Raw genomic sequence first — 23274 nt, 5'->3', positions numbered from 1 at the left:
AGAAAATGATAGTAAAGTGTAATATTACTGCATCTCTTTTGATGTAAGATCCTTAAAAGTCTTCATCAGCAATCTTCACAAGGTACATTACAGCTTTAAATCCACATGAAAGTTTCTCCACAGTAGTTTTTGCTCTCTTGATGTTTTCGATGAAGTATATGATTTTTCCCAGAAATTCTTGAACCTTATCGTCTCGTACTCAAGTGAAAGCTTTGCTAGTGTCTGCAGGGACTTGGTTCAGTTTATTCTTTAATTTTTCGCCATACAGGGTTTTCTGAGGTAATGGAAACTTCCTTCAGGATTTGTAGTAGGGCGTGGAAATTCATCATTTTTGAAAGTAGATTTTGTCGTCTTGCGGGGGGCTGGTTTTCTATCAAATTTTTTTTGTACACTTCGCAGCCGCGATAACTGGATACATGATTTTTCCCACAAAATAAACATGTGGGTGGTGGTGGTGGTAGTTGAGTTAATGGTGCATAACCAGAAAGGTTATATGCGCCAAACACATGGTAGTTTATAAAAAGATGGATAAACTTTGTAAAACAACAATTAGCTAAGTCATAAAATCTACATGAAATAATAAAATGGTGAACATTAAAAGGAGTAGGTATTAAAACTCAGCAAATGATATGTAACAAGCGATGAAACACATTAAAATTACACTATAATAAAAGCTAAATTAAATTAAATAATAGAAACCTGTTTCTTTCAAGTATAGAAATAAATTATTATTGGCCTCTTTCCCGATTAAACGGTCGAGAGGCAAGTCACACTCTTTAAAATGCTTTAGTCTTAGTCTGTTAAAATTCGGACACTCTATTAAAAAATGACGAACAGATAAAATGCTGTCACAGTAGGGACAAATTGGCTCACTCTCTGCTTTGAGAAGATAATTGTGCGTGATTCTGGAGTGGCCGATTCGAATACAAGTCAAAAATACTTCTTCCCTTCGGTTTCGAGTACGTTTCCAAAGTTGCACTCTAGGCTTCACACTTCTTAGCTTATTATTTAATTGTGCATCCCAAATTTCTTGCCATTTATCTAAAATTTTCATCTTGATGGTTTGGCTGATATCTCTGAGAGGAATGAGTTGACTAGATTCCTCGACAGCAGCTTTGGCTGTGATATCTGCCAACTCATTACCTTTTATTCCTACGTGTCCAGGAATCCAGCAGTAAAGAATTTTGAATCCACGATTACTTAGGATTTTATTCAACTTTAAAATTTCAACTATAAGCAGATTCTGTGTATCAGAGAATGTTTCTAAAGCCTTCAGAGCACTGAATGAGTCAGAGTAGATAATAAACCTTCTCCGATAACGTCTAGATATAGATAAAAGGGCATGATAAATTGCAGTCAGTTCAGATGTCAGGACTGAGCAATTAAGATTAAGTCGTTTTCCCACCATATGATTTTCAATCACGAATGACATTCCAACATGACCGATTGCTTTCGACCCATCTGTATATACAGGAATATAATTAATGTAAATTTGTCTATGTTCTGAGAAAAGTTGTGGATATATGATCTCATTAGTACTTTTTTTAACCAGATAGACGAAAATATCAAGAAAGCGAATTTGTACATTTTTCCCAAGGTGGTATTTCAAAATGTTTCACTGGCTGGATGTTTAAATCGGATGTGGAATATTTCTCAATTAATGAACAAACTCGTAAAGAGAAGGTAAGAATACAGGAGGGTCGTGCTTCAAATAAGAGGTCACTGACATCAAGCAGAATTTTACAAGGATGGTTCAGTTGTGATAAGATTGTGAAATAATAATGAAGGGACAATTGCTCGTGTCTTAGCTGGAGTGGTGGTTCATAACAGTCAACATAAAGGCTTTGAACTGGAGATGTTCTGAAGGCTCCAGAACAAATCCACAAGGCCTGGTGGTGCACAGGATCTAGTTTCCGTAAAGTGGAAGCCCGTGCCAAGCTATATACAACCGAGCCATAGTCCAGTCTAGAGCGTACAAGAGCTCTATAAATGTGAAGCACTGATTCCCGCTCGGCACCCCAGGAGGTGTTCGCCAAGACTTTTAAAATATTCAGTGTTTTGAAAGACTTCTTCCTCAAGCAAAGGACATGGGGAATGAAGGTCAACTTTCCGTCAAACATCATTCCTAAAAACTTGACTTCTGGTACGACAGGAATCAAAGAATCTTGAAAGTGAAGCTCTGGCTCGGGATGCATATTTCGCTTTTGGCAAAAGTGCATGCAGTCATCCACATATAATGACCCTGACACAGTAGGGGGGAGTTCCTTTAAAATAGTATTTATTTTTAAACTAAATAAAGTAACACTTAGAACGCAGCCTTGAGGCACACCCTTTTCTTGTTCGAATACATCTGAGAAAACAGAGCCAGTCCTGACCTAAAAAGTACTAGCGCTCAAAAAATTTTGTATGAAAATCAGTAAATTGCCACGAAAGCCGCAAGAGTGAAGTTCTCATAAAATGCCATACCTCCAGGTCTTGTCATAAGCTTTCTCCATGTCAAAGAACACAGACACAAGGTGATTTTTCCTGACAAAAGCTTTACAAATGGAGGTCTCCAACATGAGAATATTGTCAGTCGTAGATCTACCTTTATGGAAACCACTCTGGTATGGTGAGATTACATTGTTTTTCTCAAGGTAGTAGACTAAGCGACAATTTACCATTTTTTCAAACAACTTACAGATGCAACTAGTTAATGCGATAGGCCGATAATCAGAATAATTCTTCAGGTCTTTGCCTGGTTTAGCTATGGGAATGACAACAGCTTTTTTCCACAAACTGGGAAAACAGTGCTCCTTCCACACTTGATTGTAGAGAGAGAGAAGAGCAACAATGCCATAGAGGAAAGATGCTTCAGCATTTCATAGCTGACACCATCTGGACCCGGACTGGACCTATGAGTCTGAAGCAGGGCTCTCTTTAGCTCAAGCATAGTGAAATCTTTATTATGAGGCTCTGAGTTACTAGAGTTTAAGGATACATGAGTTCTCTCTGAGTATTTCTTCACAGAAAGAAATGCTGGCGGATAGTTGCTGCCGCTAGAAACAGCCGCAAAGGTCTCACCAATAATATTTGCAATTTCTTCTGTAGTACTAATTACTCGACCATCTTTTTCCAAGATGGAAAGTGCGTGATCATTATACATACCGCATCCTTTCCTAACTCTCTCCCATACCTTTTTACTCGGAGTAGAGGATGTTATTGATGACACATAGTGTATCCACGAATCCCTCTGGCTCTTTCGTCGTACTTTCCTTGCATTTGCTTTTGCTTTTTTGAAGGCTAGGAGATTTGACAAAGTGGGGTACCTACAAAAAATTCCCAAGGCTTTTCTCTGTTCTCTAAGGGTTTCTTGACACTCATGGTTCCACCATGGCTTTGAATATTTTCGTATCATTCCTGATGTCATCAGTATAGAGGTTTTAGCTGCCTGCATTATTTTATCAGTAACAGCTTTCACTGCATCATCGATTTCCACACCTTCCACCATCTCTTCTGTGAGCTCTGCAAGAGATGAGAAGAGCTGCCAGTCTGCCTTCTCAAGTATAAATTGAGATCTTGACATGGGATTTGCACATTCTCGTGCGATAGAAACTAAAAGAGGAAAATGATCACTATTACGGAGATCATTCCCTACGTCAAAAGTGCAAAAGGGCAAAAGAGATAGTGAACAGATGGCAAGGTCAAGAGCACAAAAGTCTTTGTAGGCTCATGGAAGTAGGTAACTTTTCCATTGTTTAGGAGACAAAGAGAATGATCTTCAATCATTGTCTCGATTTGTCTACCTCAAGGATTAGTATCCTTGTTCCCCCAAAGCAAACTATGGTCGTTAAAGTTGCGTGTGTGTGTGATTATGGCAAAGCCTCGAGGGCTATCTGCCTAAGAGGAGGGATGCCTTCGTGGAGGACTTTCTAAGGGAAACTGGCTCGTATACACGTTACACATGGGGAAAACCACGAAAACGCCCATGCAGCCAGCCCGTTCGCGGGATTCGAACCTCGGACCGAACTACCAGTGTTCAGCGACTTTACCGCTCGGCCGCTGGTGGGCGCCGTTAAAGTTGCCTATTATGACAAAAGGTTCAGGCAGTTGCTCTATTAGACTATCCAAATCCCTTTGATCAATGTGAACATTTGGAGGCAAATAAACAGAACAAACTGAAACCAGGGTCCTTAAACTTATTTGGATGGCAACAGCTTGAAGGCTTGTAATTAAACAGGGTTCATAGCCACATTTTAGTTAAAAAAATAAGCACCTATAAGCACTTTTCAAGCACATTTTACGGAAAAAAATAAGCACCTGTCTAATTACATTATACACAACTGCATAACCTTAAAAATTAGACTCGTAATTTAAAATATGAGAAATGCAGTATTTATTAAGAGAGAATAAGCATTAGCTCAACCATGGAAAATAATTACTTTTTTTAAATTTTAAATAACAGTTCAATTTACAGAACTAGTTTACAATGAGAGAAAAAAAAAAACTATGCAGAACTAAACTATATTACAAGATTTAATGATGAAATTTCAGTTCAAAATAGAGGAAATAAATAATAATAAGGCATATTTATTCTATTCGCTTGGAACTTAATAATAAATACAATTTATTTTTTCACTCATATTGATATTTAACTAATTTAAATCTAAATTCTGAACATTTTCTAAATTTTCATCATATATCAGTTTTCTCTTAACAGATATTGCAAGCAAAGTAATTTAATTAAAAAAGAAGAACATTTCTGAAATCAGAAGACAGAAATTTGCTTCATGCAGTCATCCTTTAACAGTAAAAGCTTAACTACCCACATACTTGGAAATTGGCGAATATTGGACAGTCGAGCGTAACTTGAAAAAGAGGAGCGGAGGAGGGGGTAGACTTTAGCCGCTCTTTAGATTTTCCCACTAAATAAATGCTTTTGATATTTCAATATGTGCATCATATAAAACATATATGTGCATCATATAAATGGAACTAAAAAATATTCTGCTTAGCAAGCACAGTAAAACTCTTTTAAGTGTTCATAAACAAATTTCGGACTGAACATCAAAATTAATTATCTCTGCAGAATATCGCAAACATTATTGCGCAATATGTGAGCCGTGAATTACGTGATATTACGCATTCGGAATCAAGAGCTACCGGTATTGGGAGAATAAAGAACTAAATAATTGGGGTGTTTTTCATTTTAATTTTCAACAGATGGCGTTAAATTTCCAGAATAGAATCATTCTTCGCTTGAGTTGGTAGACTGCAGAACTTTTAGTCCCATTCAATTCAGATTGGAAAGTGACAGAAAAAAAAAAAAAAAAAAAAAGGTCCGTTGCTTGTTTTGCAGTGAACTGTAACAGTTTCATTATTCGAGATTTTGCGGAGAAAGGGGAGAACCCCCCAACCTTCGTACTGTATAATGTATTGGCCAAAAAAAAATGAAATTATTTTGACTATTCGATTACTTTCCCTTTATTTAAGCCATTCTGAATATTATTCCTTACAAAGCTAATCTGTGTTAAAACACAACCATTTTTGGAAGTTTACTATAGTTCAGCAGTTACTGCAACTATGTTATTATAAACATTCATACATATACTCATAATATAAGCATAACGATCATAATAAACACGAATATGAACTGACCAAGCGGAACTAAAATGCAAATTATTAAGATCTTAATAGAAATTCAAACGTGTGTAGTATTTGGGTGGGAGGAAAAGAATGCTGAATGTACCGGAATTTTCTACTGCTTTCGCAATTCTTTGGCCAACAAAACAACGGGCACCTGTCTGTACTCTCCGTGCACACCAAAGGTTATGTTAATGCAGAGAAAGGGGGAAAAGCTATTTCCGGGAGTATGATTCATGTTCTGACATTCCATATTAGGAAGAAAAGTTGTTTATTTAGTTTCGGCTTTGGTACGGAGAAAAATTGCGCGTTCATTTTAAAAAAAAGCACTAAAAACAAAAAAATAAGGGTTTCAAAGAAAAAGTAAGCACCTATAAGGGCCTTTATATTTTATTTTCAAATATAAGGACTTATAAGGACCGCTACGAACCCTGTTAAAGGAAGTGAATTGCTTGGGTAGTCTAGTGAGGCAAGGAGACTTACACCTCCACTGGCACGTTCACCTACAATATTGTCTTTTCTAAAAATTGCGAACCTTCGAAGTTTAGTTTGCTTTCCTGGTTTCAGTAGAGTTTCCTGTAATGCCAAAACCACAGGATGATGCAAATTGATCAAGTCTTTGATGTTATCAAGATGTTGATGGAAACCGCGACAATTCCAAGAAACAAGGGTGGCCATTATTCATTATTTTTGGTCTTTCCTATGCTGCGTTTTGGTTTTACGTGGAAGTAGTTTCCTCGGAATGTTTAAGCCCTCTTCTACCTCCATCTCTGAGTCAAGATGCTCTAGTCTGACACTTATTTTTCTATCAGGCTTTGATGTTTTCAGTATTTCTTTGCTTCTCATAAGGTTTTCTTTCACTTTATTATATTTTATTGTTATTATTGAATGCTTCAGTTTTGCTGGTGTATTTTGTTGAGGATTTTGGACTGGTTGTTTATTTGGTGTGTGGATTGTCTGGGTGCCTATGGATTTGACCGATTTTACTGCGCTTGCATATAATATTTTTCGAGACTGAGAATCTGCTACTAGTTTTCTCGCTTCTGCATAAGGAATATTTCTAGTTATTTTCATATTTTGCACCTCCATCGCAGACTGCCATTTTGGGCAAAGTCGAGAGAATGCCGTGTGCTCCCCTTTGCAATTTGCACATAGTGGGCCGGCACTACAATTTTTACTGTCATGGCCTTCCACAGAGCAACGTGCACATGTGAGTTTGCCATGACAGGACATTTTTGAGTGGCCAAATCGCTGGCATTGAAAACATCGTAAGGGGTTAGGTATGTAAGGTCTTACGGGGCAGTGCAAATACCCGGCCTTAATACTTTTCGGCAGATCAGGTGAATTGAAAATCAGGATTATATGTTTCGTATTGACCAGCTGACCTTCTTTGCGCATCTTGATCCACCTTGCAGCACTGACATTCTGATTGGACAGTTCTGACACAATTTCTTCTTCTGAGACAAAGATGAGGTCAGTCTCAGATATAATGCCCCAGCTGTAATTCAAGGATTTGTGTTTTGTCACATTAACTTCGACTTGCCCAAGTTTTTCAAGTTTGAGGAGGGTAGCAGATTGAGCTGGGGAAACTGTTTCTATAAGAGGGTCTCCTGAGCGCAGTCGTTTTATTGTCTTTGGCTCACCAATAGTCGCTTATATATGTTTTTGTATCAGGAATGGTGACATTTTTAGAAGTTCGCCTTTTGAGTTAGTTATTACAAGGAATTTAGGTAGAGTTTCTTTAGAATTTGCATTCACATTCGTTTTTACTTTTTTTGATGGAAGACAAGTTTCGTATTTTTCATTTGAAGAGGCCATATTGAAGATCAAGTATGATTCGGACCCAGCAGCCCCACCCACCACAGAGCCCAACAAGGGGATGCAGATTCCTGCGCCAGGGCTAACCAGGTCTATACACAAACTGAAGCCCCACAGTTGGCTCTCCTGAAAACAGGTACACCCGAGAGCTTATCCCCAAGCCACTGACACAAGGACTAGTGACCAGCCGATTGACACCCGTGAGGACGACTAAGGTGCCTCCCGTTTAGCTGAAGCAGAGGCCAAAGCAGTGTGTTGGGGACAGTACCTCGCCCCTCAACTACCAGGACCCTCCTTTCGAGCGACACGGGTCTCCACGCACAGCAAGAACGTGGGCAGTTTTCTTGCCACTCGAAAACTAGAGACAAGGGCAACTCCAGTTTCTCATGACGAGCCCCAAACTCCGAAGAGAGAAACCAAAAGGTAGAAGGGAAGGGAAAAAGTTCCAGCCAAGAGGAGAGGAGATGGAAAAGAAGATAGATCACTGGGGCTCCAGGATCGTGACACCCGTCTCACCAAGAAGATGATTCCCTGAAGGGCTAGGGTACCTCAAGATTGCCACACCTGTACTCACAAAAGTGAGCCCCCTGAGGGGATAATCCTGTGGGAGTTCCGTCCTGTTTCTTGGGGCAAGTATTGTTGTGGTGATTTTTTCCACATTTACAGCATCTTATTTTGTTAGTACACAGGTGTTGGAAGTGCCCCCACTCCTGACATCGAAAACACTGCGTTGGTCGCTTCTTGGGGCTGTATTTTTCAATCTTTATGTTCACATTGAACATATAGTTCAGCTGATGTATTGCATGGCCTTCGTCATTTCTTTTTAGTTCAACAAGCCATATTGGCAATTTTTCCGAATTATATTTTTTGCTCCAGCAGAACTGTTTGACCTTAAGGATTGGAAACTTTCTTCTTGCGAGATCGTCGTAGATTACTTCTTCAGTAACTTTAGCCGGGAGATTTTTCAAGATGACCTTGAGTGGTTTTTCATTTTCAGTTAAATAAGTATGAAAAGGTATTTCACTGAATTTAAGGAATTTCATTGCATTTTGATAATCCTCCATCTTTTTAGTGTTTACGTAAATTAATTTCACCTTCATACTGGCTTCAATGTCCTCTGTACATATTTCTCTTAAATCACGTTCAACTATCAGCCAGTCTACCAGCTCTTGTTTGAAGACAATGACCTCATCATTTTTAGTAACATCCGGTTCAGACGATAGCTTTACCTTCTTTTTCTTGCTTTTACTTCTAGGCGATTTCACAAAATCCTCTCTCCGAAGTGGGAATTGCATGGATTTACTTGACATCATAGACCGGTCCAATTCCATATCATCATCCGTAGATTCTTCATGTGTTCTAAAGAAGGACATTTTGTTGTACTCAGGGGTACCTGCAATAGCTCAGAAATACGCAGTAAAACCTAATCAAAAACTTAACTGTCCACCTACCGGACTGGACAGTTCACAGTGAGAAAAATCAGGAGAGCTCAGCAGAGTGTCCTACACGCTCGGCAGCCACAGCTTGAAAATGTATTTTATTATATTTAATTTATTTTTCTTTCTCTTAATATGATGGAAAAGAGTTCTGCATGTCTATCATAGACCAGTTCACAAGATGGCCAAAATTATTCCAACAACCGACATGACTACAACATGTCGCTTGTGCAGCTGCTTGTGCCTTAATACATGCCTGGATATCCAGATTTGGATGCCCAGTCACACTTATATCTGACCAGGGTAAAAATTTTGAATCTAATCTTTTAGAGAACTTATTCATACACTTGGGTGAAACATAATTCAAACCTCTACATATCACCCTCAGTCTAATGGAATTATCGAATGCTTCCATCAGCATCTTTAAACAGCCCTTAAAGCTCATGATACAGCCCAATGGACAAAAACTCTCGCACTTGCTCTCTTAGGCATACATTCAGCCATTAAGGAGGATGTCAAAGCAACTTCTCCTTAACTTGATTATGACACAACATTAAGATTACCTCCCAATCTAGTAAACAATGATGCCATAAACTAAACCTTACATTCACACAAGTACATAATTTACTTCAAACAATGAGATTTTTAAATCCTGTTTCTACTGCTCTATATGTTAGTTCTAAAATGTTCATCAATCTGTCATTAAAAACTTGTTCTTATATTTTTAAGATCCAACAAAGTTTATTCCCCACTAACCCACTAACACCATCTTATACTAGACCTCATTTAGCGGTAGACAGAAATGATAAGAACCTTATTATTGATGCACACGGAAAACATACTGCAGTTTCAATTGATTGAATAAAACCTGCTTTACCTCCCAGAAGACATTACTCATATGCAGTCTTTACCTCTTTCAGTTTCAGCTCCCTCGCCATGATCTTTAATCAAACATCTACCACTAAAAGTGGGTATAAGGTCTGATTTCCCAAGCATTTAGTCACAGACTACATTCCTTGAGCACAAATTTATACTATATTTAACGTTTACTACTATGCATATGTTTCTACTGCATCTATGACCATGTACATATCTCTCTTACAAGCATTTTCTGTACTTCCCTACTTTAGCATTATATCATCATTTTCTTTTATGCCCACCAGTGGCTGAGCGGTAAAGTTGCTGAACACTGGTAGTTCGGTCCGAGGTTCGAATCCCGCGAACGGGCTGGCTGCATGAGTGTTTTCATGGTTTTCCCCATGTGTAACGTGTATACGAGCCAGCTTCCCTTAGAAAGTCCTCCATGAGGGCATCCCTCCCCTTAGGCAGATAGCCCTCGAGGCTTTGCTGTAATTAAATAACCTAACCTAATCATTTTCTTTTATATCATAAATATTAACTATAGTTTGTAATCGTGACTTTATCTCTGGGGGCATACTCTGTAGCATTTCATTTATGCGAGTGAGAGGTGCACTGTATCAGCCAATCAGCAAGCGGCACACATGCCGTGTTATGTTTTATGTCACAACTTCTCTCTTGCCTCAAATTTCCTTTTGGCAGGTGCTGCTGGGAGGAAAAAAGCTGCTACAGAATTCTCCTGGTACGAATTTCGTTTCTGTGTGTGAAATAAATATTTTTATACTTAATATTATTCCATGCTGCTTCATTCAAATACAGGAGTCAGATCAACTAATGTCACCTTTAATGCCATAGAAACTGTCTTTTCCGTTGATTTCAACATTTAACAACAGGATGCTATTTAACATGTTAAATAACTGTCAACTTACTAGAAAAAGTTTAATATTGGAAAAAGTTAAATATATTTGAGAAGCTTTATATGATTATATTTTATTTATATTTTTATTGTATTTAATTTGACAGATTCAAAGGTACATGAAATTGAACTGTAAAGAAGGATGGCTTAAAAATGAAAAGATAAAATATAATATGAATAGACAACTTACAATAACTTACATGCAATAAAAAACAGTAAATTCACTGTTTAATATTATGAAAAAATAAATATATAAATTGTTTTAACAAGCTATATGTTATATTTTTTAAATCTTTATATTTTTACTATACTTGTATAGCTAAATTTTAAAATACAAAGTCTTTTGTATACAAACAGATTAAAAATAAATAAATAAACAAAAGATAAACTATCTCATTTCAGAAGCAAAATTTGCATACCAGGAACAGATGGTGGTGCTAGAAGTGTGTCATTAATAGCTAGCAGAAAAAGGAGAAGAGCATCCCAAGTTTCTCGCTCAATAATAACTGATTCTTGAGCTACAGCTTCAATTGTACGAAGAACCCTATGGCAAAGTACAGCTTGCCTATTGATAATATCAGCACCTAAAAAGATAATAAAATAGATTACTTTATAACATAAAGTTCAAAAATATACATCTAAGGTGCTAACTAAATTAATTGTTGTAAATCCAACTGTTGTAAATTTTGATATTATAAGTTGTGACGTTTACATTATTTTTACTAATAGTTATTTTAATTTAACTTTTCTGTCATTTCTTGTTTCTCTTACATTTCCTCGCCAGGATGTAAATGAGTTAGGATGAATAGGAGTGAAACTGAAATATTAGTCACAGGCTGTTTTGCTATTGAGAGTGCACATTGTTGTTTCTACCAGCTGTCTAAATTTCTGAGTCAACCTGCTACATTAAATTAATTTATGTAGTCTTGAACTACTAGTTTATCTTTAAATTTAGTTCAGTGTACCATTATCTTTAGTTTTATCTTTATGAAGGTGGATTTGGAAGCACAAAGACAGTGCTATTTGCATATAACCGAGTTCAATAAAAGGGTCTTTTACACCCTTCCCCTCTTGTATTCATCTTCTAGTCTTAGTGATAAGTCACAAACAGATTTTCAAGTAGGTACAGCAGCAGTGTACATTAGCCAAGAATAGTAATAACTACAAAGTAATACTCACAATTAAAAAAGTGCCAAATGATAGATCTAAAAGTATAAAAATACGATGAATAATAAAATGATAAAAGTTACAAAAATGGACTTTAATTTATTTTATAATAATTAAAGTAAATATTCATCAGTATTTTGCAAATAATAGAGATAATACTGATAAATAATATGACTGGCAGAATCACAGAATTAAGTCCTAAAAGAGTACCTTATGAACGAAAAAAAATTAATTTACAATATTTCTTACTTAATTAACACGCTAATGCTTTACATTTAATCTCATTAAATTACTGTAATTATTTCAATGCATTTTCAGTTACAAAAGTCCCCTATTTACGATACTCAAATTATGCAGCCTCTCTGATAAGCTGCTAAAATATACTCTAAATAATTTCTAAATTTTGCTTTTGTTACACATTAATTTCAAGTGAAATAGCTTAGTTAATTTTGAGAGAGAAGCAACATAAGTCTCCTTCTTTAAGGAACAATTATTCTAACTTGGCAAAAATTATTTCTAAAGAATAAAAATCATACTGCTTTTCTCTTTACTTTCTAACCTCCTTAAGGTAAATTAAAAAAAAAAAAAAAAAATTCAACTGGTATGCATATTTCTCGCAGCCATCAAACTGTACTCATATAAATTATAAAATTTATGGTAAAGACACATCATCTCATTTTTCTTTTAATTTTTTGAAAAATATTATAATAATTCAGCTTGATGATCTAGAGCAAAACAGAAGGAAAGTGAAGAGAATGCTAGAGTTTTCTGCAACTTAAACATAATAATAATAGAATACTTTTTCCAAAATTAAATACAATAAAAAAAATAAATGCTTAAAGATCTTACTATTGTCATTTCTTGGAAGGAATAGATTGTACAGATGATGTAACATTTTCCTGGTGTACGTATTGGAATCATCAGTTATACATTTAGGTACACATATCTTGGGTTTTGTCAAAGCTAACATCCATTCACAATATACATTTACACAATCTCGAATGGCTTCGTGTTCTGATAATGGTAAGCCAAGTCCAAAACAGATAACCTATAATATATTCAAAGGGGGAATGCTTTTTTATAACAGAATATTATAAAAATGTCTCATTTTTACTAATTTTGTACAACTAAAAAATTATGCAATAAAAACTGTTTTAGTATTTGTATATTAAATGATACCCAGAATTCTAGTTGGTATAACTGGTACCAAATGACAATAACTTACTGATCAATATTTGTTTCTCTGCTACATTTACACCTTCAAATGTTCTTAACAATATGCTTTACAATGTTTTCTTAGTTTTGACCTATTTCATCCTTTTCACTTTCTTCATAGGCCCTTGAGATTTGTCAAATAATAAAATGGGAGCTTATACAGAATCATAAAACATTACTGCTGAAAATCAAAAATGCCCCATTTTCTATACAATGAAATCATATATCACTGCAGAAAACTTGCTGTGAAAGTAAAACATTGCAAAGTACACATACACAATTACAAAACTAAAAAACATATTTGATGAAAACTGATCCATAAATAAAAATCCATACAATTTATTGATTTTCGTTGCATAGAGTTAATGTTAGTCAAATGCTGCCAACGATCAAAACAACTGTTATCAGTCAATCACATAAGAATTTCACATGATGGATAAACTTGTCTCAGAAAGGAACAGTTACCTTATAAGGTATTTTATGTTAATTGACTAATTATTATGACATAAATCTTTACTATAACTTCCCCTCTCCAAAATCCTCACCAGAATGTAAATACATTGTTTTGTGTATTTAAGCTGAGGGTATTGAATTCTTAGATCTGAGCTTCTGGCAGCCATGTCTAGCTGTTACTCACCAGCTCTCTCAGTTGGATTCCAGCTTTAGTGTCTTACTAGCCAACATTTCAACATATGTGCCATTTAACTATCTGAGTAAGCTTAAGTAGTCTATTTTATGAGTAATCTCAGACCCTTTATCTACATTCGAAATTTAACTTTTGGTTATGTTAATTTAGATACCCACAAGTTACAGACATTCATCTGTCACACAAGTAGTGCCTTTCTTTTTATTTAAGAGATTATTTTATACAAAAGATTATTTTAACATTCTCACAACTTTGTCATTTGTCTCAGAATATACAAGGTCTGCAGGATTTTGATACAAGCTTCTAGATACAGTAAATTATACATTTGGGCCCCAATTAAATCACAAACCATGTTGCAAGACAAAGCCATTTTTAGCCTGCTTCTTCAAAACTCCAATTTCCTACAGCACCAGCAAGACCAGTGGAAGGATTTGGCTTTATTATGTGGGCAACAATAAAATCATCTAATAGTTTTGAAAGTAAAAGTTCAGTCCCAACTCTTTAGAAAGTTTAGAAATTCACTTTTTACTATATTCTGTTAGAGAACTGCAACTACTGTGGGTCAAGGTCAAGCCCTATAGTGGTACAAAGGTAATGGAAAATATTTACTAGGTGAACCATGGAGTAAGTTTTATATATTTAAAACTACACTTCTGAGAGCGTTCCCTGTGGTTAAAGATAGGATTACATTAGAATCTGAACTTTATGGTAAATACCAGACTAAGGCAGATGAGTTAATGGATTTTATTCTAAGAAAAGTACAGTGGTGATAAGCTATATGGGAAAAATCCAACACAGATGTTATTGAGTTACTATTACCCAGGCTGTTGCTGCATATCCAAGATTTTCTGGTACTAAGAAACCTGGTATGCTACAGCAGCTTTTCAAGTTAGCAATGAATTTGAAAGTCTACGCATTACAGTAAATAAAAATTTTATTAAAGATTTTTGGAAGCCTGTAGACAGAAGAAAAAGTAAATTTGACAGTACAAGATAAATTTCAACACAGAAAAGTGGTGGATAATAAGCAGAAGCCTTTAAATTAGATAAGAATACTATGGGGTAAGAGAGGTTATTCCCTCCGGATGAAAGAAAAAGCATCTCACATCCAAATAAAACAGCACTAATTAAAAATTTGTCACTCCTAGTTATTCAAATTGCTTTATATGGCATTCCTGCATATGCTTTATTGGACATAGGAATAAAAAAAAAATTTGGGAAGAAAAAAATTTTTACAAAAAACTTTAGAAAATATAGACTATCTGATTTGGTGAGAATTAAGGTGATAAAAGCACAGGGAAAACATTGTGAATGCACGCACAGGAAGCATGCTTTTTAATGTACAAGTTAAAAATAACCAGCAGAAACTGGTTTTTTCTTGTGAAAAAACTTATAGGCAAATATAATATTGGGGTTGGATTTCTTAAATTCTGCACAGGCACAAATTAATTTTCAGGAGGATACCATCCAGTTGGATATGAACAAGCTGACTGAGAAAAAGTAGAGCTGCAAGTTTTGTACCCCAAAGAACTGCATTTGGAAGAAAAAATAAAGGTGGAGCGACTGGTCAGAAAATTTTCACATTAGTTTGATGATACCACCGTCTGCTACAATAAAGAGGCCAATCACAGGAAGCCATAATGTAGACATGCAAAAAAAAAAAAAAAAATATATATATATATATATATATATATATATAATCTCCATAAGCTCCTATACTATATATACTCCTATACTAAAACAGTATAATAAAATATCTAGTTTACTCCTTACCACTAACTGAGAAAAAAATATGCAAAATTAAATCTACAAAGACCATGCTAGATCTCATGTCTGGATATTTTCAAATATGTGTGAAGCTGGAGATATGCCAAAAACTGCATTTTTTACCAACTCAGATGTTTACACCTTCCTTACAATACCATTTATTCTATGTGGGGCTTTTGCTATATTTCAAAAGGCTATGGACATAATCTTAATAATAATCTTATAAGGCCCTACTCAATAAATCAACATTCATGTACATAATGGTCACAAGCAACCCAACTGATGACCACATTTAGGATTTGCACCAAGATTTTCACTTTTAAAGGATGCAGGTTTAAAAGTGAATGTGGCAAAATATAAGTTCACTGCCAAAGAAACATTGATACCTGAGTTATAAGATATCTCAGCAAGGATCAGAAACTGAATATTAAAAAATCATAGCTATCAAAAATTATCCATCACCTAACATGGCAAAACATAGTGGCTAGTGGCCTGCACTTGTTGCCTCCATTCTGCACAAGCCACTTCTACATCCATTCTGCAGCATATTCAAGTTGCCCTGGATGTTCTCATATCGACCAGAACTATTTGCTGTCAATTGGTGGCTACTGGCCTGCACTCGTGGCATTCATTAAGAAGGGTTGTCATTGACCCTACATTCATAGATGCCAACATCTCCAATAGTGCCATGCTCGAGCGATGTGGATGATGGAATGGCACAGGGTGGTATTCTCAGATGAGTCAGGCTTCTGTTTCTCTAATGATAGTCATCACGTACAAGTATGGCATCGATGTGGAGATAGGTCTGAACCAGCAGCAATTGTGAAAAGCCCCACTGCGTGGCAAAGCAGCATTATGGTTTGGGGCACAATTGCCTATCATTCCAGGTCACCTCTAATTCGTATTCAGGCGTGGCCTTCGAGAACAAGGCCTTACAGCTCAGTGACATAGAGCGCATGACGTCAGTACAGAGAGTTCACCTTTCTTTGGGTTTGAGGGCAGCGTTCGGTCAAAGGTTATTGTTAGAATGAAGTGCTTTTGCAAGGGACGTCCGGTATCCTATATTATCATTGCACTTTCCTGATAAAATATAGGCTCTACCACGCGCGCTTCGGTAACGAGATGTGGGAACCTAGGCTAACTACCTTGCATATTTTAAAATTTAAAACATAATTCTGCAGTGTGTTCCTTTCAAAATGTTGTCTATTAAATTTTCAGAGAATTATTATTTTTTCCCCTTCACAATTGCTTAAGGATACACATAAGTGATCCAAAAAATCAAAACTCACACATAGTTACAGGCACAACTTTTGATCTAGAGAGCTACGAAATTAACTATTATGATCATAAACTCTAACGTGGACATATCAAGATTTCGGTAAAGAATAATATAGAATAGTAAGAATTCATATCGCAATTAAAAAAGTGTTTGATAAAGACAGTCAGCAAAATTAAAGTAAAATGATTTTCTGTGACAGATTAAAAATAGATCTTTGGTTTTTATTCTGTAAGAATCTGGATCACTGCAAGTTTCATAATTATTTTAATAATAACAATAACACCATTGGACAGTTTAAAACAATGTTGACATTAAAAATTATCATTAAAAATAAATTTTAATGTATTTATATCGATAAATAAATGATGAAATATTCCTTTTTAATATTTAGTTTATTATAAAAGATCTACATTAAAATTTGTTTAAAAAATAAATGTAATAACCAAAAATGCTAGTTCTTTCATTTTATCGCCATACTGAAGAAAATTAAATATTATTTTAAAAAGTCTGTAAGAAAAAGTTGTTTCTGGCAAAATGCTCTTTTTATTCATATTTTTCATGTTTACATATGAACGAAAAATAATGTGCAAGTTTCGTTTGCAGTTCGAAAGCTTAACATTTTCACGTTATGAAGTGTTGGAAAGTTTATCCAATCTATAGAAAATAAAATGAGACTAATATAAATAATTATTGAGGATCCAAGTGAAAATTTTTATCAAGTAATAAGAAAAATAAGTTCAGATATCTGAAGTCTAAAAGCATGATATATAATTAAATGTTAAGATAGTATCATTTATTTAATAATCTCCTATTTACATCAGAATAACATAAAATTAGCTTCTCTGATAAATTAGCATGATGTAGGTTCACTCGCTTTGAATGCAGGAGAGAGATTTCCTTGCACTCCTCATCGTGACATCACGAGAGAACTGGACGGCCTTGTTTCTCGAAGGTTACGATTCAGGGCACTATGACTGCCCAATGATACTGGATGATGTGCTGCTGTTGGTGACACTTCCCTACCTTCAAGGAGTGCTCGATGTCTTTTATCAGCGCCCACCACACATTGCTTGCATCATCCAACATGCTCTTCAAGGTGTTACCATTCTCTCCTGATCTCTCACCAGTCCAACACTTTTGGGATGTGATTGGACACCATTTGCAGACCCTGCCATTATTGCATTCAGAAGACAAACTGTGGCAAATGGTTGACAGGGAATGGAGAGCCATTCCTTGGAACACGATCTATCTCATTGATTCTGTTATCAGTCTCATTGACTCTATACCTAAACATGTTGCTTCATGTATTGCCATTCAAGATAACTACTGAGCTGTAACCTACTGAGCCGACCCTGTTCTTGCTCTGTATTATACATATCATTTCGAAAAGGCTCCAATAAAAATAATCTCAAGTAATGGTAAGCAATCTGCAAGTCAAACTTTTGAGAAAATCTGCTCAGGTCTTGACACAAAACATTTTAATATGGCTCTTTATCAACTGCAGTCAAATATTGCAGAGTCATTGAAAAGAAATAGAGTTCAAATTATCGAGAGCTATGTAAGAATAACAACCAATGCTGGGATAGATGTATTGATGAATTAGCCTATGCACTAAGATTCTCAATACATGGTAGAATGCACAAAACTTTCTTTTCTTTTTGAAATTATTCTTTGGTAAGAAGTTGATTACACTCCTTGATAAACAGCTTTTTGTTGAAAAAAAAATAAGAAGAATTTAAGTTGGCAGACATTCAGAAATTAGTGGTTGAGGCAATAGGTACCTTGGATATGCTCCATGCAAAAACCAAAATTTTGCTATGAAAAAAGAAGCATGATATCGATTTTAAGGTGGGAGATAAGGGTTTGAATATAAAGCATTCTCTTTCTTTTGCACCAGAAGGAAAGGTGGAGAAATTTTGTAATAAGTTTGAAGGCCCCTTTTAATCAAGAGAATAAAGTAGGAGAAAATAATGGGGAATTCAAATGAGTGAATGTAGATCAGATGAAAAAGAATATATACATCACAGGTGATTATGTTATCAAGAGATTCAACTGACCCAGCAACAGCCTCCATATCACAAAGGAAAAGATTCCAGAATGAAAAAGGAAAATAAAGGTCCAGGTTGGATGATACTTCAAAAAGAAATGCTACCGAGGATAAAGGTTGAAGAAAAAGAAAAGAACAAGAAATATGTCAAAGGTTCAAGGAAAAGTTAAAAAATCCCTAAGATGTCCACACCAACCAAGTAACAAACAATCGCAAAAAGGAAAGAGTCCCAGTGAACAAGATCAACAAGGAACTTGCACTGATGGGAAAATGATGGGTCGGTAAAGGCAAAATCTAAGATATAAATGACCACCGGAAGAGGAACCAACATGACAGAAAGTCAAAAGAAACAGGAAGGAAACGCACAGATGAGTGGTAGACCATGTACAGGAAGGAAATATGTCATGACAGCAACTGGCTCCATCTGAATAATCTGAAGGGCTAAGGAAGCTGATGAGAATAAAGGACCAAGTCCAGATGCAGAAAAGACCAGATGCTAATCAGCCTTAGATGATGACTGCTATATTAGAGTCAACAGAATTATGGCTTATCTCACCTGGAGACAAATCTAGAAAAGTAAAAAAGTGAAAATTCACCTTGAGTTTATTTTATGTATGTGCACAGAGTTCCTAATATACTTTTATTTTTACCTCAAGCAAGGCTATCTAAATTTAATACAGCACAAAAGGTTTCCTGTTAATGTATTCATCTGTTTTTTAAAATGTTCAGTTTCTGTGTTTAAAATGGTTATGTCACACTAGTCCAAAAGATTGTAATGAACATAAATTTTGGCACAAAAGACAAATCAAGTAGATTGCTATGAAAAGTTTGTAAGGTATACTTTAATTTTATAACAGTTATTTGAATTTGGAAAACATTTCCTATCAATTCTTGTTTCCACTTACAACCCCCTACCAGAATGAGATTTTAGAATCACGTTGAATGCAAATTAGTTCAAAGAAGTATTTAAGGAAGGTTCGACTTATTTCGTAAAAGAGTGCTAGGAATCCTTAGTAGCACGTGTTTGCCTTCAGGCTAAGTCACACTTGAAGCTGTTACGCTCGGCCGTATTTTACATGCCATTTGATATTCGACGGGTAGTTTAAATTAAGGGGCTAAGCTTCAGCTAAGTCTCCATTAGTTAGTTATAGTTTAGTTTCTTATTTTTTATTCTGAGTTAAAGTCCAAGTAGAGGCTTCCTGTAAGCCCGAGAAGGGGCCGACTGTTATTCTTATTTGAGTGAATAAAAAGGTATTTTAACCCTTCCTGAGTCTACGTTTTAGCTGTTTTAACTCAAAAATTAAGTCACTACACAATTCACTAGGTTCCTCGAGACACAAACAGTGAGGAACCCTACAAGTTAAAACTAAGTAAAGTAATCTTTTGAACTGTAATATGTAGATTTATATTTAATATCTTGAATGCATGAATATATATGTTATCATAAAAGGAAAATATGTTCTTGTTAATGTGTATTATAGATGAAAACTAAAAATTAGCACATCGTTAATGACTTAATTTAAAGTTAGGTTCTCCAGTCAATATTTCTAGATTTAAATGAAGTTTAAGTCTACAAGTATTGACTGGATTTCTAAATTTAAATGATAATTTAAGTATTGAACACTAGGTATAGATTTTGAAATAGGGTGTCATTGAGGTCTGTTGTGCCTAATGCTATGTAGGAATTCAGTTAAGTAGGTTGAAATATTGCACATTTACAAACTTGTTCATGCAACACAATGTTGGAAAGAGGTGTGGAAAACAAAAGAGTTTAGAGAAAAAAATGCAAATTGTAAAACATTATTCTTCAACCTCAATAATCTATAGCTTAAATATGTCTATAACTAAACCTTTTTCTTTCAGGTTCCTGAAAGGAGATATGATATGTGAGACACAGGATATACAGGAGAATCCTTCAACCTTTAAGAACCTTGCACTACCAAAATAGATGGAGAACAAAAATCCTTGGTATGCAAATTATAAGCAGCAGCTAGTATTTAAATAATTGTCAAAATTTTCTTAGCACAAACTAAAACTGCCAGCACCACTTTATATATTTATATACAAATAGTATCACTTAATATGCACTGCAAATTATATTATTAATAAAAAAATTAATGGTAGGAAATAGTGTGGAACTTTGATGGATCAAATACAAAAATGTTACATGAAGTTTTGTAGAACGTAAATTTAAATTTAAGAACTTAACTGGGTGTTTGTAAGGGCTAGCTCATGTTCTTAGATTTTAGAATTTTATGCAAGGTCATTAAAACCTTTGTCTGTATCCATTCTAAGGAGGAATAGTATAAGGTAATTTATGTTAATTAACCAATTATTATGATTTAAATCTTTAATGTAACTTCTCCTTTTACATAGAATACCTCCTTTACACCAGAATGTAAATGAATTATTTTGTGTATTTAAGCTGATGATTTTGAATTTTTACATTACAGCTTCTCACAGCTATATTTTGCTGCTACTTGCTATCACCAGTTCTGCCTAAATAATATTCTGGCTTTAGCATCTTGCTAGTTGGCATTTTAAAATATGTATCATAAACTCTCTGAACCAGCTTAAGTAGTCTATTTTATGTGTAATCTCAGACTCCATTATCTACATTTAACTTTCTTTTGTTTTAATTTAAATACTAACAAGTCACAGAGGTTCATCTGTTGAACAAGCTGTACCTTTCTATTTTTTTTTAAGAATTAAATAAAAGGAAGTTATTTTAACCTTCTCATGACTTTGTGATTTGTTTCAAACTAAGTGATTATTAGATATATCAGTTTAGTAAGACTGCAGACTTTGGCACAAGTTTCTAGATACAGGAGAATCCTTCAACCTTTAAGAAACCTTGCACTACCAAAATAGATGGAGAACAAAAATCCTTGGTATGCAAATCGTAAGCAGGAGCTAGTATTTAAATCATTGCCAAAATTTTCTTATCACAAACTAAAACTGCCAGCACCACTTCATATACAAATAGTATCACTTAATATGCACTGCAAATTATATTATTAATAAAAAAATTAATGGTAGGAAATAGTGTTTTGCAAAAGAATGTTACACAAATGCATTTATGTATATTCAAGCACAGATGTTAATCTTTGTATTAAATAGGAAAAGACTTTTGATGATTTAGAATTTGCATTTCCTCATTCAATATTCACTGATAATAATTAAATAATTTTCCAGTTAAAACTAGAAAATTATTTAGCACCTGTTTCATAAAAATTTATATCTTTAAATTTTTAAAAGACAATCTTTAAATTGGTAAATTAGTTCCACATTAAATTTCGCTTTGATAAATAATTTAATTTTAGAAATAAAAGACTTTTTTTTTTTTAATATACAATGAAACATTAACACATACAGAACATACAGAAAACATACATACAGAAACATTAAAACATACAGAAGCATTAAAAGCATGAAAGGGTAAAAGGAAAGATATCTTAATGAATAGGCATTAAGAAATGTAGGAAGCCACACATCATGATCTTTAATTAACTACTATTTTAGTAGTAATGAAAAGATTTATTTTTTTCAGCTAGTCTAGCAAGCCAGATAATTGAACTTTAACACAACACTTGAAGTGAACCTTGTACATCACAATTATATTTCTCAGAAATCATGTTGACTGCACCAGTAACCTGATCGGCAGGTTATGATTGAACTGAACTAAATGTAATACTAAAACTAATATAACTACTATTTTAATAGTAATGAAAAGATTTATTTTTTTCAGCTAGTCTAGAAAGCCAGATAATTGAACTTTAACACAACACTTGAAGTGAACCTTGTACATCACAATTATATTTCTCAGAAATCATGTTGACTGCACCAGTAACCTGATCGGCAGGTTATGATTGAACTGAACTAAATGTAATACTAAAACTAATATAACATCTACAGCTTGTGCTAGCAGATGCAAAAAATGGTAAAAAGTAGATTACTATGATTTCATTGTGTTCTGATGAAATCAAAGTCATCATTAAATTTTATGTCCATAATGATCAATCATTGTACCAAATGTTTTTACTTTATTATTTATTATAAATTTTCATTTATAATCAATACTAAAATAAAGAAAGAAATTACTTCTACCTAAAAATTATTTTAGAAATTTCCATTCTTCTCAACATATTCCGAATCCAATTAATTAACCATCAGTAAATCATTATAAAATATTTTTTCATATTGTTAAGCAAATTTTTAATTTCAAACTGCAAATCAAAGCTGTTCTTTAAAAGCTTTTTTTTTTTTTTTTTTACTAAAATAGCACCAAAAATAAAATAGAGAAAGATTTAAATTACTTAAAAAAGGGAAGGAAAAGAAAAAAGAGAAAACAACTTACTTTTATGTAAAACATAAAATAGTTATTATGTTGAATGAAAAGTAAGGAAGAATTTCACTCGCCAAAATTCAGGTGCATGTGAGCTGGTAAGAAAATATTTTGAGACTGGTCTGTAACATGCTAACAAATGACAAAACATGTCACAGG

The 23274-nt window shown here is 34.5% G+C and overlaps 1 protein-coding gene across 7 annotated transcripts in view; it reads right to left on the bottom strand.

Moving 5' to 3' along the window:
* Nucleotides 1-23274, bottom strand: part of LOC118196087 (ral GTPase-activating protein subunit beta) — a 162295-nt gene that overhangs the window by 112399 nt on the left and 26622 nt on the right. For all 7 annotated transcript variants that reach the window (XM_085815994.1, XM_085815999.1, XM_085815996.1 and 4 more), the window contains exons 4-5: nucleotides 12667-12865; nucleotides 11070-11234 (exon numbers count right to left, since the gene is read on the bottom strand). In XM_085815994.1, the coding sequence (XP_085672120.1) occupies nucleotides 11070-11234; nucleotides 12667-12865 (364 nt within the window). The remainder of the gene's footprint in view (nucleotides 1-11069; nucleotides 11235-12666; nucleotides 12866-23274) is intronic.

This window comes from Stegodyphus dumicola, chromosome 4 (assembly GCF_044657685.1).
Source record: "Stegodyphus dumicola isolate Sdum_Otavi_A_Nest chromosome 4, ASM4465768v1".
Lineage (NCBI taxonomy): Eukaryota > Metazoa > Arthropoda > Arachnida > Araneae > Eresidae > Stegodyphus > Stegodyphus dumicola.
Note: the sequence above shows the minus strand (reverse complement) of the source record. Positions and strands in the feature narration are given on the sequence as shown.